The sequence below is a fragment of the Gymnoscopelus braueri genome (genome assembly GCF_963280865.1).
Source record: "Gymnoscopelus braueri genome assembly, chromosome: 22".
Lineage (NCBI taxonomy): Eukaryota > Metazoa > Chordata > Actinopteri > Myctophiformes > Myctophidae > Gymnoscopelus > Gymnoscopelus braueri.
The window spans coordinates 16,674,018-16,691,638 of NC_137624.1; the positions used below are offsets into that span (position 1 = coordinate 16,674,018).

At 43.8% G+C, this 17,621-nt stretch overlaps 2 protein-coding genes across 2 annotated transcripts in view; both read left to right on the forward strand.

Moving 5' to 3' along the window:
• Window positions 1-203, forward strand: part of lrrtm4l1 (leucine rich repeat transmembrane neuronal 4 like 1) — a gene marked incomplete at both ends in the record, with an annotated part of 90,527 nt that extends 90,324 nt beyond the window's left edge. The window contains one exon of the mRNA XM_080420216.1: window positions 138-203. Coding sequence (XP_080276342.1) covers window positions 138-203 — 66 coding nt within the window. The remainder of the gene's footprint in view (window positions 1-137) is intronic.
• vsig8a (V-set and immunoglobulin domain containing 8a) overlaps window positions 1-17,621 on the forward strand; it is a 165,886-nt gene that overhangs the window by 12,331 nt on the left and 135,934 nt on the right. The window lies entirely within an intron of this gene.

Here is a 17,621-nt window from a genome sequence, read left to right on the forward strand (position 1 = left end):
CTTTGCTGGCATTGTCACAGCCCCATTGTGTTGTCGGAGTCTTAATTAACTCCATGTTGTAACCACCAATTTTGTCACTGGCTTGAGCCAACTGACAAACAAGGTTTAATGGCATTGTCTTTATTCTTCTCTTACAGAATGAGTACACATGTCCAAGGCCTCTACCTGGAGCCTGGCTGAGAGATGTGTCTACCATCCATTAACTAGAGACGAACTGTTTTGAATGGACCAGGAATTGGCACTAAACGGAAAAAGAAAACCAATAAACAGGGACACAGAAAGACAGATGACCCAGATGGACTCTTTCTTCTCTTACACCTTATTCGTCAGAGTCGAGTCAAAGGAATCCTCCAGACTGACAAAGCGAAAAACCTTGGACCCAAAGGGAGTGTGAGAAATAATCTTTGTTTCCTTTTTCCCTTAAGGTTTTATAATGTACTTTTGGCCTGTGGTCCTTACGTGTCAGCTTTGCTCACATTCCGTCACTCTTCATCACTACTCGTTGAACACAGCGTTGCCATGATTACCATATCAAATAGCCGGTTTGTTTTGCGGAACAGAAGTTTGACAGACAGTTGCCCAGCCCTTAAAGAGGGCTCGTGGATGCTAATGGATGGTTTGCTGACTGCATCGGCTAATTGACGTGGTGAGGATAACATGGCTTTGTTTAACCACGGACTAAAGACTGAACAAAATCCAGAGGCTTTAAAAAGTGTGTTGACTGAACAATGAATCATTAATGAACGTTCTTCGAACAAGTAGCTCCGACTTCTCTGCTAACGAAGCTGTGTATAATTTCAAGTAGGTTGACATTTTCACTTCCTACGTGGGTATCGACCTTTCATCTCAATGGATTTTTTTTTTTTGGAAAAGGAAGGTGTAAACATTATGCCGTCCTTGGAGCTGCAAAGATTCACCAGAATAATTTTTTTTACAGTGTAGATGTCAGTTCAGTAGTGTTTGAGTTAATCTAAATCCCTGGAGAGGAAATGAAATCAATAACTGTAGCTAGAGGAGTGTCTGAAGTGTGTGAGAGCAAACCAACCTATTGCCAATTAAACGGAGTTTTAATTTATTTTTTATCATTAGTATTACTACTATTACCACTCTTTTAACAGCTGTTCCCTGGTTTCATTTGTGGGGGGGGGCTGTTAGGAGAAAGGCATTCAGACAATGAAAGGAAAATTGAGTTTCCACAAAGGTTAAGTGTAATATTCTGCAATTATGAAGCTGTTGATATGTTGTACTTTATGATTATTGCCTTTCTACCGTCTCCAACACCAAATACCAAACAGTCAAATAGGCCTTTGGCTGCTTGGCTCTCCTACTCATGGGTCTTGAGAACAACATTCTGTCCAAATTATCTAGCTCTGTTACACTTAAGCCCCTTGCACACAGAGTGAGATTTTTTCATACAAGGAAAACAAACACATGCTTCTCTATGACCTCTTGGATACTTACTCCAAAATTGCCATCCAAAGAGTGGCTGCGATGGTGCATTATATTGTATTTCTTTCAATTTAACCTATTCTTAATTCCTGCAGGGATTTTCTTTTTTCCCAAATTGTACTGATTGACCAATAGCTAATCGCATCGGACTCTGTGTGCAAGGGCCTTTACAGCAAGGGGATGCAGTGGATACTTCGTGATACGATGCCGTCATGCACTGAAAATAGACTGTCTACATCTACAAGCTCACAATGTGTCGCACCGTGGCACGTTTTCGAGCTTGTATATTTTTGGAGCAAGCCAGCATCGTACAACAGAGTATAGGCTAAGAGACAGGTTTCTGCCTTCCTTAAAATAAATAACACATATTGTTGAAGCCTCAACTCCTCTTATATACTGCAGTGCTCCATTGCCAGATCAGCTTTCTTATGTGTAATATACTGTACATGTGTCCTTGTGAAAAATTGATCTTGCAATGACAAATAGAGGAAGATTATGTCGATATGAAACAGATGCAAGCACTGCTGACTTTTTTTATGACTCATGTTGAACACACAATTTGCTCTTCTTATGAACTTCAATCTATGGACTATGAAAGAAACAAACATCTTTTGCAAGAAGATTGCCTATTGCTTTTGGAATTGTATTATTTTCCCTTTGTAGATGATCAAATATGTCTTATGTTTACCTGCACCGATGTTTACCTGACCTGGTGGAGGGCAAAAACAATGGAGTCTGAGGGGTACTCAAAATGTTTACCACCATTATTTCATCTCACTAGTGGTCTTGCAATGTCTACACTTGCTTCACATTTATGAACAAACTGATTCATGAGCAACTTGGTCTAATAGTCTTGGTTAAGTTCGTAAGTAGAGGAGCAAGTGTTACATGCTTTGTCTACAAAGGATGTGGCTAATTTAAACGCAAATATTGCTGTGCGTACCCGCGCGTGCTTGTGTGTTTAATCTGTAATCAATTCTTAATTATATTACAGAAGCATTGAGTTGTGAATTGTTGGTCTCGTCTTAAAACGCTTATGTTAGATTTCTACACTGGGAAAAAGGTAATTTTATATTGTACATTTCTGCTTTCCCCCCTAAACTTATTGATATTTAGTAATCAACTGTATTATTTGTTCACTGTTTTATAAAGAAAATGACTTTATTGGTGAGCAATATGAATCAGTCTAATTAAAATATTCATGAATCCTTTTTTTTCTCTATTCTATTTCAATGGGAGCCATCTACATTTGTAAAGATGCTGAACTGCAGCATATGGATTTCCAGGGTATACATGAAATAAAATCAATCGACATGTGAGCATGAGCACATTCCCTTTAATCAGCGAGCGTGTTCAAATGTCTGAGAGCTCTCATGTGTTGATGTAGTGGCGCGCGTGCATTTATGCATGCCGTCTTGACTCGGACATGTACATATGTTCCGTGTCTACAGACAAAGACTTGATCCCCTTCCCGGCAACAACAGATCTTCGGCAATGAGGCCGTCATGTCGACATTAGCCTCATTAATTCATAGAGAGAAAACATTGATCTCGGTTCGACTATTCTGTTCCTGGGGACACTGTGGGCACTGTTCTGCTTTCCACCAGCTCTCTAATTATGCGGCCTGTTATAATGACTTGCATATCTGAGAGGGGTGGGTTGGTGGATTTGATCTGCGTTGTTCGCTGCACTTGGAATGTGTCAAGCTGTCAGCTCAGGGGGACAGATGGCCAATCTGCCTGGCTCTCCCTTTGGTGTTTTTACACCACCACCCCCCCTTCCCCTCTGCATCTCTCCATTTTCTCTTCCTCTGTCTAACCCTTCAGTGCCTCTCTCTTAGTTTTCATCTTTCTCTTTTAATACAACCTGTCCCCATCTCTCTCTCTCTCTCTCTCTCTCTCTCTCTCTCTCTCTCTCTCTCTCGCCCTCTCTCTCACTCTCCGTCTCGGTCTCTCTACTGTCTCTATCTATCTTCATCTCTCTTTCCCACCCACATCTGTCTTCTTGCGTCTACAGCTCACTTTCTGGCTGGTTTCTTTTCCTTTCCATCTATCTGCAGTCTCTTTTATTTTTCCCAAGTTATCTGTCTCTGTGTTTTTGTTTGTTTGTTTGCGTGTTCTTTCTTACTTTCTATGTAAGTGACTGCCCATACAAATACGATAGATAAGATAGGTAAGATAGATGAGATAACTACTTAACCCTATACTTAGTTGACCGGAGTCCCCCAGGTCTCTATACTAGGCCCTCACTTGTTTTCGCTGTACACTAAATATCATCACCAAAAATAGCCTTCGGCAGTCTACAAGCTCGTACATCGGCTATCTCTGCCGTTTGCCCCAGGGGTGTATGTAGTTAATTAATAAAACAAATTATTTTCCGTCTTTGCTCTCTGTGGATCTTAGTCCTTCCTGTTCTCAAGGATCTCTCTCAGCCTCCCTCCATCATTGGGACTGTGTGTGCGCAACACAGACAGGGCTGTATCCTTGCGAGCGGCCGCCATGCATTATTCATGCAGTTCAAGCTTCATGTTGACCAGAGTCCAGAGAGTTTCCAGTCCGTGACACTTCCTCTGAAGGGCCCTAGATAGACGATAAGCTACAGATAAATGTACTACTGTACTGTGTTCTTTTTATCAACCCCACCATATAAATAAGTCATTGTCACCTGTCACATGTACACCTCTTTCTCGCTCGCTTGCTCACTCGCTCGCTCACTCACTCGCGCTCTCACGCTCTCACACACACACACACACACACACACACGCACACGCACACGCACACACACACACACACACGGTATACACACTTATTTACTTCGTCCTCAGAAGTACATTTGCTGCTTCAAGGTAATTTGCCGCTTCAAGGTAATAGGGGTGTGTGTGTGTGTGTGAGAGAGAGAGAGATGTGAAAGATATCACCATGGTTACCATATTGCGTCTCCCATAGATTACCATTATGCTTTGGCACCTTTTAAAACATTTGGGGTGGTGATTGCGGATTTTGAAGGACATGACATTATCTGCAGGGGTGTAGTGCTACTTTGAGAAGTGGGGGAGTGCATCTATACCAGATTTCCTTAACAGAAATAGCCGATCTAAGCTCACAACGCATTGCAGAGCGACACGTTGTGAGCGTGAAGATCGTCTATTTTGGGCTAACGTTCCCCCTAGAATATGGATGCTGGTGGTGGTTTTGACCAAAACCGATATCCTAATTTTAGAAGTGGGGGAGCGTTGCTCCCCTGCACCCCCTTCCAATACACCCCTGTTCATACATTCTTGATATTACAAAATGTAGATTTACAAATTGTAGATTTAATAACTGGTTTAACTATTTAACCAAGACACATTTTCAATCTCCATCTAAATTCTACAAGGTTAAGTATTTTGTTCTCACTTGCATCTTCCATGCTTCTGTGGCATGAGTCCAAACCTTGGGCTTACAAACTCCTAATCTCTCAAGAACAGATTCTGCTCTCCGCTTGAATCTGTCCGGGGGGGGTTCGTCATAACGTGTACGCACTGGCCTACAAGTGGGCGTGCCTTCAGATCAGGAAGCAGGCCGCGCTTTACCCAATCAAATGTAGTGGGCGGGATTTACTGTCTGTGCTCTCGCTTCCCACTGAAAACAAACCGAAACTCATTTAACAATAGCGTCCTCGGAGCAGACAAAACCACGGAAAGATATTCACATTTTAACTTGCTCTTTCATCATAGAAACAAGTGGGCTTATAACCAAAACGATCCATGTTCTCTGGGAGAAGTGGTGTTAGTGGTCCGTGTAGAAATATTGTTAGTGGGAATGAAAACATAAGCACACCACCGGAAGTGGAGCGCTGAGGGTAGACCAAAAAACCCGGTTTCCTTGCGCACGGGTGCTACGTTGAGCTCCTCCCAGAGCCAAGTGAAAGAGTAAAAAACAGCAGAGGGCGCTGTTTTTCCTTTTCATTTGGCGATGGGTTCCCAGATTGACAAACTCCTAACACAGCTGTCAGGGGTTTGTAAGCCCAAGGTTTGGGGTTCAAGGAACCGAAGGTAGGCTACTAGGTTCACAACTAAACAACTAAAACAACTGTGAACTCAAAGTGGTGCAGTTAAAAAAAAAAAAAAGGTTCATATGCCACAAAACAAAACCAGTCTCAAACTGAAGTCAAAGTACAACGAAAAAACAACTGTCATATCAAACTAATATGAAACAATGGAAGTTAATGGGAAATCACAAAAACATAAAATGCTTGTAATAATAAAAATAAATCACCTATTGATGACACAACAGCGCTCATGTGTTCATGTACAGTAGCTCACATGTAGTGTTAATTAATCAAATAAGCATAATTATGTAAAATAAATGTACTAAGTGAATTTGAAATTCACAAAATTTCTCTCTCATAATTCAATGTTGCAAAAATGTGTATTTAACATCTTTGCAACTGTCACGAACCCATGGGGAGGGTATGGTTGTACAGAGGTCTGACTGTTGTTATCACTATAGAACTGTTGTGTTTATTTATAAAACTGTCATGTGTATTTGGCCCTGGCAGCTCTCCCTCAGCCGGTTATCTGTGCATCAACCCAAGTTTAACTGACACTCATCATCTGGGCAGGCTCCTTTTTATGGGGAGTGAGACATACCAAAAACACAGAACAGCAATTGGTAATTCAATTAACTCACAATACGAGCCACCGTAAACACCAGGCCTATGAGTTAACTTACACAATTACTGAAGGTTTTACCATCAACTTCACATGAATTTCCAGGCGCCCATTCATACACAAACTCCTTTAAAATAAGATTGCTCTTAACCATGAATCAAACACCCCTCCTCCTCTAGAGTACTTGGCACCTTCCCAATCAACAGGATTGCGAGGGGAGAGAGGTGACCCACACAATCAATTCAATTTCTGTTCAATAAATCAACATGTTTAAAACCATGAGTAGTACATGTGTTCTTTAGCAATAATTTTACCAATGATAAAACATACAATGACACAACTTGACCCCACACTTCCAAGCCGGCTGGATGGTAGTTAATTGGAAGCAGCTGTTTAGTCAAGTGTGTGCGATGTCCCTGATCATTGTCTATGTGTATAGGGCACGCACAGGCTGCGCCACTGCACCATAGCATACACATACATTGATTATGATGGTGAAATAGGTGGGCAAGCCAAGCACACTGTATTTTTAACATTTTCTCCAGCTTTTAAGTAACAGTCCCACTTCCAGCAGGTTACTAAATATAGCCTACTGGTCTACACCTATTAGCCAGGTGTAAGTAACCTAATGAAACTTGGCTAAGTCTACCGATTTACTGGAGAAATACAATTCAATTCACTGCATAATCCAAATCACTGATCGAGGTGTTAAACTAAATATTTACTTACTGACAGCCACAACAGAAGAAACAAGAAAAAGTGCTCCTCGGAGCACAGGTCTCCGCCAGGTCAGGTAAGTTATTGTGGGCCAGCAATGTTCGGAATTCACCAATTAGGATGGAATGTGAAAAATCGGACGGATCCGTCTTGATCTCTTGACTATAGAGATAATGTGTACCGATTTGGGTGATGTCTGGATAACATTTGTAGGAGTAATATTAAAAAAATGTTTAACATAAGTCGGCCTCCTGCTGGTGCTATAAAAGGAGTGTGCATACAAAGTTTTACACAGATCGGCGCAGTTAAAAAACACGAATCGGCCTGTTCTAGCGCCACCATGAGGCTAATTTGAAAGATATCAAGTGGGATTTCAAGTGGCATTTATTTCACTGTGTGGCATTTCTTCCACTGTGTGGAAATGTGTGTGCAAAATTTCACGAAAATTGCACGCTGCGTTTATGATTTGAGGCATTTTGTTCAAAGCAGAGCACTTTGGAAGCCAATCTTAGCCAATCAGGATGGAATATGAAAAATCTGAAAGACCAGACTCAATCAACCTATTTACATCCTTAGTTACCATGTGACTACGACACAACATAAAAGTCTTAAGATTCAAAACCCCAATCATCAGATTTGTGAAGCATCTCCATTTTCTCTTGTGCTGCCAGGCCTTTCCCATCGATGAGATGTTTTGGGGCATATGTTGAAGGGAGAGGTGGCAGGTCAAAAGATGAAAATCTACAGCACACAACATTCTCCCTGACAGAATGGGTGTGTAGTGCTACTTTTAGAAGTGGGGAGCGCATCCATACCGCTTGTTTCCCTCTGCACCAAATCTCTTTGCCACAAATAGCCGATCTACAAGCTCAGAATGTGTTGCAGCTCATTTTAGAAGTGGGGGAGCGGTGCCCCACTATCTGGAATAGAAATCCAAGAACACATGTCTATTAAAATCAGATAAAATTAAACCGCAACATGGCAATGCAGTCCAAGCTGAAAACTGTTTACGCTAGCCAGAGTCAGGCTGTGCATGAGGAATTGACTTGGGTGCGAGTGTTCGAGTGAAGGAAGGGTGACGGTTGTTTGAAGCGTGAAGTCAGCCATCTGTAAGCATAACATCCTCAAGGGAAGTCCTTTTTCTCCATTGAAGGGTTGTTTGTATGGCTGATAATGAGCTCACACTTGGCCTCACACAAAAATGGACCCTTACGGGTCAACAGTGGCAGAATCCGCTTTATTTGTTTGTTTGTGTGAAGTGTGACTTTGAGATCTGTTTAACCATGCATGCAATATAGGTCAATTGGGATTGTCAAGTTTTTTTTTAATCTACAAAGCAACTATTGAAGATCTCTTGTCATTATTTGGAGTTACCTCATGGCAAGGTAACTACACAACCTAAATCTCTAAGTGTAATTGTGCTTTAACACAGGATAGTTTTTGCCTCTCACGTCACACAGTCCCTCGCGCTGCAGGCTTGTCGACAGTAACATAAGGTTAGGACAAAAAGTGAATAAATAAATACAAAACTAAATAATTAAGCAAAATATAGGCTCTAATATTATTTATGAGTGGTGATGGCGCCGTGTGGTCGAGATAGTTCAACATACTGTACACAATAAATCCTGTGTTCAATTAAAGGTAGGGTAAGTGATATTCTTTGGCTAGTAATGATTGCTATAGATTGTTTGTTGTGACGGGAGTCTCCCTGTCTCTCCAGCTCTTTAAAAAACTGAAATTACATTTTCAGGTGGGTTGTAAACTTTCAGCCAATCAGATGAGAGTACCCATTTATCAGCATAATTTTTATAGTGTTCCAGTTCCAATTTTGTCTGCTCATTTATTTGTTTCATCACTTCCAAATTCACTTGTTTAATCTGTATCCTGTCTGAGCTCTATCCTGATAAAATGATAACATTGGTATCCTGACCTGAAAAGCATTTTCTGTTTAAAGGGATAGTTCACCCACAAAATGACATTTTTGGGCGGTGAAACCGCCCCTATATGTGAGGTTTGGACAGGACATCGACATTCGATTGCACCCCCCCAACCCTGCGCTGTGATTGGCCACCAGTGTACCCCCCTAACCCTGCACCGTGCTTGGCCAATCACAGTCTATTCAGGACTGTGATTGGCTAGTGAAACATGACACATGTGCATAGCCCTATAAATAGGACTATGCACTTAAAAAAAAACACATTTATGTTTTTTTTTAAAGTTAGGGGTGTACAATGGTTGGTCCACAATATTACTTTTCTTTAAGTGAACTTCCATCACTGTGATGACCACTGTGACCACACCGCCTACTTCACACTGGGTGTGATTTTTTCTATTATTCTAGGACCTGGCTAAGATATGCGCTTAATTTAGGAGAGAATATCTCAACTGTTCTTGGCTAATATGAGCACAAGGAACAACTTAGGAACTGTGACTAATTCTCTATCCGGGACAAAATACCCGAAAATGACCACGCCCTTTTTTTAAATGACCATAACCGGTGCACTACTTCCAACATGGCTCTATCTGCTAAACCGTTGGAGCTACATATTTACTGACTGTCTTAAATTGTCTGAAAGAACTCTGCTCAGCTGACGTTTTACAGAAACGCATTTCAAGTTTTGTGAGCTCCACCCTGGCATCTGCATGGTGATCGCTGGTTTGCAAACAGCACCATCTGGTGGAACACATGAGACACATCAATGGCACTGAATGAGTTGAGGTGTCTTTCTGTAAAACCTTAGCTGGGCAGAGTTCTCATGGTTCATACTTTCTCTGTTCTCTTGCACAATCTTCAGTGAAAGATTAGATAAAGGTGCAAGAGTCAGATAAAAGTTGGAAAACTGTCCTGGTTGGATTTGAACCAGAAACCTTCCGGTTGCACGCTCTGTATCTAAAGTTTTTAAACCACTGCACCACAGTAGTTCTTACAAACTCTGTTCACTTGCGTGGCCTTCACTGAAAGATTAGATAAAGGTAAAAGCGCCAGGTAAAAGTTGGAAAAACATCACGGTTGGATTTGAACCGGGAACCTTCTGGTCACAAGCCCTGTATCTAAACCACTGCACCACAGTGGTTATTAGCGAGTATGTTTTGCCCCCTGTCCGTCGCTCCGTCCGTCCGTCCGTGTGTCCGTCCGTCCTTCTGTCTGCGACCAGCTAATCTCCGCCACCGTTGGCCCGGCCGCTGTGAAACTGAGCACACACACTCCCTGGATGCCACAGCAGAACCTCTGCCCCACATTTTTCAGATCAGCCTGTCATAGCGCCACCATGAGGCCGACTTTTGCAAAACACATTTTTGGATATTACTCCTACAGAACAACACGCGAATCGGTACACAGTATCTCTATAGTCATGTGATCAACGCGGATCTGTCCGATTGACTATATTCCATCCTGATTGGTTAAGATTGGCTTCCAAAGTTTGCAGGATTGGTTCGTTTTGAACAAAATGCCTCAAATCATGAACGGAGCATGCGATTTCCGTGAAATCTTCCACGTAGATTCCCACTTGGCCCATGGAGAAATGCCACTTGAAAACTTTCAAATCAGCCTCATGGTGGCGCTATAACAGGCCGATTCACGTTTTTACCTATAACTGCACCGATCTGCATGAAACTTTGCACGCACACTCCCTAGAGGCCAAGGAAAAACCTTTGCCCTGCATTTTTCACATATCGATGGCCAAAATGCAAAACCTCCTATCTGAAAAATGTTCATTGTTGGGAAAATGAAAAAGAAAACTACAAAATGTTGTATTTTTTTTGCACAATGCTATTTTTTTATGAAACCCATCACATAATACACCGTTTCTGGATGTCTGGACTATATTACATTATTATATGTTAATTACACTTATTTCATATAGCAAATGCAGATAGGAGGTTTTTCCCCACTTTTCCTGGATAATTCTGCAGATAGGAGCTTTTACACTTCAATGTTAAGTGATTGCATAACTAAATAATGACAAATAATACTGGCTGTAAATACATACATTTACAGCTGCAAACAGTTGCATCAGTGGTGTGGTCTAGTTTTTTTCCCGGAGGTATACGATAATCATTCCCTGCACGAGATGCGCGTGGTCTTGGGTATACGCTAGCGTTTTCAATGGATTAAATGGTAGACTGTATACGCTTTTCCCCCAAAAAATCTGCACTGTATACAGCGTATACAGCGTAACACGGTAGAACACACCACTGAGTTGCATTGAATGCTTTTTTATTTTATTCAACAAAAAAAAAAAAGTTTGCAGGGCAATGCTCACAAAAAATGTGCTAAGAACAGTCCCCAGCAAGAACCTAAAATAAAAGTGCTTACAAATAAAATTTACAAAAAGGACAACAGGAATACAATTAGGTGGACTACAAAACAACTGGCCCAGGCACCCCTCGACATAATCCCCCCTATACTCTCTACCCCCCAACTCCACCACCTGAAATACCTCCCCACTCCCACAACCCCCATTCCCCCCAACCAGCACACCACATGCCCCAAACCCCACCCACCTAAACCCTCATGCCCTCCAACTCCCCTAACTCATACAACTGGATCACCAACCTTGTGTCCAGTGTGGACAGTGGAATAGTATGTAAGATCATTGAATGTCTTAAAGAGCCTATAAGCAAGGAGGAAAGACGGATGCCTTGACCCTAGAATCACCAAAGCCAGGGAGGAGATGAGAGCAGCACACAGGGACTTTGTCGCTGACCAAAAGGGAGAGGGTCTGAGGGAGGAATATAAGCGGAAGAAGGAGGAGCTATACCACGTGTATGCAACTGGAACAACAGGAGCTGACCCAAAAGATCAGGGACATTAAAGAGGTGCATGTTAACCAGAAGCATGGCAAGAACTGGAAGCTCATCAATGACGTTTCTGGCAGAAGCTCTTCTCAGACTTCTGGGGAGAAAGCGCAGAGGAACGAGTTGAAACATGGTACCAGCACTTCAAAACACTCCTAGGAAATCCTCCTTCAACCGAAGAAGAGGATGATCCGATGTTCCCGTCTGGTATGGGAAGGTCATGGAAGACAGATCATTCACCATGGATGAGTACCAGAGGGCCAAGGCTACTATCAAGTGAGGCAAGAGCTGCAGGGAGGATGGAGTGATGTATGTGCCCATAGACGAGGTGGTGTTGGATTTTATCAAGCACACACGTCTAGCGAGCTGCCGAAGCTGTGGCGCAAAATGATCATCAATCCAGTACCAAAGTCAGGCGACCTCACCAAGACAGACACCTCCAAGGCATTAGCCTGAGCTCACAAGTCGCAGGTTTTAGACCCATCTCAGACCCTGTACTGAGAAACTCGCAGAACGGCTTCCGCCCGGAGCGAACAGCAGGCGGGCAGATACTGGTGCTGAGGAGGATACTGGAAGGAGTAAGGGAGCGGAATCTTTCAGTGGTGATCACCTTCATGACTTCCAAAAGGCTTTTGGCACCATCCACCGGGGGAAACTGATGAACATTCTCTGGGCCTACTGAGTTCCTGAGAAGATGGTTCAAATGATGGAGACAAGCTACTCGAGGCAGTCCAGGACTTCAAATAACTTGGGCCTGGACTGCTTCAATGGAATAGGACCTGAAGGTCCAGGGGGTACTTGACTAGAATGCCTTGCATGGGATGAGGAGAGTGTGGAAATCAGACATGGGAGAAGACCTCAAGAGGCGGCTGTTCGTATAGCTACAGTGTCAGTACTGCTGTATGGGGCTGAGACATGGACCGTCACAGCACAACAGGAAAGGGCCTTGGATGGAGTCTACACAAGAATGCTACGAATGGCACTAGTCACATGGACGGACCACATCAGAAATGTGGTCCTCTACGGTAACTTACCATGGGTCACAGACAAAGTCAGAGAGAGAAGGATGAGGCAGGGCACTGCGTCAGGCACCCATAACTAGTGGCAAGCAAACTGACACTATGGGAGCCAACCCAGGGCAAAGCCAGGAAAGACAATAAGTGCACCACCCTACGTAGATGAACTTCGGCGTAACAGCTTAGCTAACAACACTGTAGAGCTCAAGACCCTGATCAAGACCCTGATGCTAGATAGGAGAGTGTGGAGGGCAGCGATTCAGGAGTCCTGAGTTGGTGTTGGCTAGACCATACCCCCCCCATACCCTATACCCCCAACTCCACCACCTGTAATACTCCCCCACTCCCACAAACCCCATCCCCCCAACTGCCAGCCCACACATCTCCGCCTCCATAACTCAAACCCCCATCCCACTTCAGGAGTCCCGAGTTGGTGTTGGCTAGACCACACTCTTGCATCGCATCGCACCCAAGACCCAATCCTATATGATCCGGCCTAACTGGCCTATGCCCCCCTCAACATAATCCCCCCCATACCCTATAACCCCAACTCCACCACCTGCAATACTCCCCACTCCCACAAATCCCATACCCCCCAACTGCCAGCCCACACCTCTCAACCCCCATAACTCAAAACCCCATCCCACTCCATACCCTCATACCCCCAAATCCCACCCAACCCATTACCCCCACTCCCAGAACCCCCGATCTCCATGCCCCCAACCAGCACACCACAACCCCCAAACTCCACCCACCCAAACCCTCATGCACCCCCCACCCCATAACCCCCCAACCGCCACCCCACACCTCCCACACCCCATAACTCTAAACCCCATCCCACCCCCATACCCTATACCCTCCAACCAACACACCACAATATTCTCACAGGTTTGTTGGCTGCCACGGTGTTCACGTGTGATTTTGATCTGCAATTATTAAAAAATCACGACATGGACGTTCACATCTAAGCAGCAATGACAACCTCTAACCACAAGTTCAAAATGTTCAATGCCAAAACCTCCTATCTATACCTAAAAATGACCTCCTATCTACATAGATGCACATAGGAGGTTTTTACCTACAAAATAGTTAGGCTTACAAACAAACATTATGTTGTTAAATAATGCTTTTTTTATGCTCATTTTGAGATCAAGACATTCTACAGTACTGTAACAAGTAATACCATTAACATTTTTGATCAACTCACACTCTTGGTGTGATAAAAGTTTCACCACCTGACACTAATCATTAGCAATCAACAAGGCAATGCAATTAACTTGACAGTTACTAACAAATACTTAACTAGTAAGGGTGGAAGACACTTTTTTATTTTGAAAATAATTGATTACTACAAACTGAAAGACATTTAGACGGTCTACATAACATAGAATTCCCAAGTTTCAGCTCTGTCTGCTGCTCAACTAGTTTTGGTGCAGATAAGAGGTTTTGCGCTTCAACATTTTAGCACTAATTGGCACTGAAGAAGATAGGAGGTTTTAGTCAAATGACTTTTTCTGACAAAATGAGGGGTGGGACTATCTTGCAGACAGACTGAGCATGTGCAGCATAGCCTATAGTCCTCATCCACAGTGAAATCCGAAAATCATGAAATTTGCACTTAGGAGGTTTTGCATTTTGGCCATCGATATGCCTATTAGAGCGCCACCAGGAGGCTGACTTTTGTAAAACATTTGTTTTGCTCTTACTCCTTCGGATTCTGTCCAAAAAACAAAAAAACAAGTCAAAAGCACAAAGAGACATGTGAAGGGAGTGGCTGAGAGATGGGGTAGTGGTCTAAAGGTCGGACTCTCAGCACATAGGTTCCATGTTCAAATCCCAGTCTTCTCATACTTCAATGTTGTAGTACTTTGAAAATTTCAAGGCCAAAATACAGAAAAGCAAGTCGAAGGCACGAAGAGACATGTGAAGGGAGTGACTGAGAGATGGTGTAGTGGTCTGAACGTCGGACTCTCAGCACAGAGGTTCCATGTTCAAATACCAGTCGTCCCATACTTCAAAGTCTTAGTGCTTTGAAATGTTCAAGGACAAAATACAAAAAAGCAAGTCAAAAGCACAAAGAGACATGTGAAGGGAGTGGATAAGAGATGGGGTAGTGGTCTGAAGGTCGGACTCTCAGCACAGAGGTTCCATGTTCAAGTCCCATACTTCAAAGTTGCAGTACTTTGACATTTTCAAGGTCAAAAGGCAAGTCAAGAGCACACAGAGACATGTGAAGGGAGTGGCTGGGAGATGTGGTAGTGGTCTGAAGGTTGGACTCTCAGCACAGAGGTTCCATGTTCAAATCCCAGTCGTCCCATACTTCAAAGTTGTAGTACTTTGACATTTTCAGGGCCAAAAAGCAAGTCAAGATCACAAAGAGACATGTGAAGGAAGTAGCTGAGAGATGGGGTAGTGGTCTGAAGGTCGGACTCTCAGCACAGAGGTTCCAAGTTCAAATCCCAGTCATCCCATACTCAAAAGTTGTAGTACTTTGACATTTTCAAGGCCATAATATAAAAAGGCAAGTCAAAAGCACGAAGAGACACCTGCTGAAGGCCCAAAGGTGTGTTGGCGCAGTGGTCTGGGTGCTTGATCGGTTGCCTCTGCTACAGACAGTTGGCAGGTTCAAGTCCCATGCCATCAACGTACTGGAGGACCATCGGGGGGACTGCGTCCCTCCCCTGTTTCCTGATAGTTAAAGGTGGAGGGTTATGTCTGAAAGAACTCTGCCCAGCTAAGGTTTTACAGAAGGACACTCGAACTCATTCAGTGCCATCGAGGCTCCGATGTGCTTTCAGTGTTTATCCACCAGATGGCCCTGTTTGCAAACCAGCGATACCATACGAGTCCTTCGGAGGCACCAAGGCAGCAAAACCATGTGATCCCCAAAAAACACCCTGCTGAGCTTCTACAGGAGGGGTCAGGTGTATGTTCAGCCCAATGTGTTCACAGAAGCTAAAATTTCTTTCTGTAAAACCTTAGCTGGGCAGAGTTCTTTCAGACATAACCCCCCACCTTTAACTATCAGGAAACAGGGGAGGGACGCAGTCCCCCCGATGGTCCTCCAGTACGTTGATGGCACGGGACTTGAACCTGCCAACTGTCTGTAGCAGAGGCAACCGATCAAGCACCCAGACCACTGCGCCAACACACCTTTGGGCCCTCAGCAGGTGTCTCTTCGCGCTTTTGACTTGCTTTTTTGTATTTTGGCCTTGAAAATGTCAAAGTACTACAACTTTTGAGAATGGGATGACTGGGATTTGAACATGGAACCTCTGTGCTGAGAGTCCGACCTTCAGACCACTACCCCATCTCCCAGCCACTCCCTTCACATGTCTCTGTGTGCTCTTGACTTGCCTTTTGGCCTTGAAAATTTCAAAGTACTACAAGAGGTAACCCTGTGCTGAGAGTCCGACCTTTAGACCACTACCCCATCTCTCAGCTACTCCCTTCACATGTGTCTTTATGCTCTTGACTTGTTTTTTGGCCTTGAAAATTTCAAAGTACTACAACTTTGAAGTATGGGCCAACTGGGATTTGAACATGGAACCTCTGTGCTGAGAGTCCGACCTTCAGACCACTACCCCATCTCCCAGCCACTCCCTTCACATGTCTCTGTGTGCTCTTGACTTGCCTTTTGGCCTTGAAAATGTCAAAGTACTACAACTTTTGAGAATGGGATGACTGGGATTTGAACATGGAACCTCTGTGCTGAGAGTCCGACCTTCAGACCACTACCCCATCTCCCAGCCACTCCCTTCACATGTCTCTGTGTGCTCTTGACTTGCCTTTTGGCCTTGAAAATTTCAAAGTACTACAAGAGGTAACCCTGTGCTGAGAGTCCGACCTTTAGACCACTACCCCATCTCTCAGCTACTCCCTTCACATGTGTCTTTATGCTCTTGACTTGTTTTTTGGCCTTGAAAATTTCAAAGTACTACAACTTTGAAGTATGGGCCAACTGGGATTTGAACATGGAACCTCTGTGCTGAGAGTCCGACCTTCAGACCACTACCCCATCTCCCAGCCACTCCCTTCACATGTCTCTGTGTGCTCTTGACTTGCCTTTTGGCCTTGAAAATGTCAAAGTACTACAACTTTTGAGAATGGGATGACTGGGATTTGAACATGGAACCTCTGTGCTGAGAGTCCGACCTTCAGACCACTACCCCATCTCCCAGCCACTCCCTTCACATGTCTCTGTGTGCTCTTGACTTGCCTTTTGGCCTTGAAAATTTCAAAGTACTACAAGAGGTAACCCTGTGCTGAGAGTCCGACCTTTAGACCACTACCCCATCTCTCAGCTACTCCCTTCACATGTGTCTTTATGCTCTTGACTTGTTTTTTGGCCTTGAAAATTTCAAAGTACTACAACTTTGAAGTATGGGCCAACTGGGATTTGAACATGGAACCTCTGTGCTGAGAGTCCGACCTTCAGACCACTACCCCATCTCCCAGCCACTCCCTTCACATGTCTCTGTGTGCTCTTGACTTGCCTTTTGGCCTTGAAAATGTCAAAGTACTACAACTTTTGAGAATGGGATGACTGGGATTTGAACATGGAACCTCTGTGCTGAGAGTTCGACCTTCAGACCACTACCCCATCTCCCAGCCACTCCCTTCACATGTCTCTGTGTGCTCTTGACTTGCCTTTTGGCCTTGAAAATTTCAAAGTACTACAAGAGGTAACCCTGTGCTGAGAGTCCGACCTTTAGACCACTACCCCATCTCTCAGCTACTCCCTTCACATGTGTCTTTATGCTCTTGACTTGTTTTTTGGCCTTGAAAATTTCAAAGTACTACAACTTTGAAGTATGGGCCAACTGGGATTTGAACATGGAACCTCTGTGCTGAGAGTCCGACCTTCAGACCACTACCCCATCTCCCAGCCACTCCCTTCACATGTCTCTGTGTGCTCTTGACTTGCCTTTTGGCCTTGAAAATGTCAAAGTACTACAACTTTTGAGAATGGGATGACTGGGATTTGA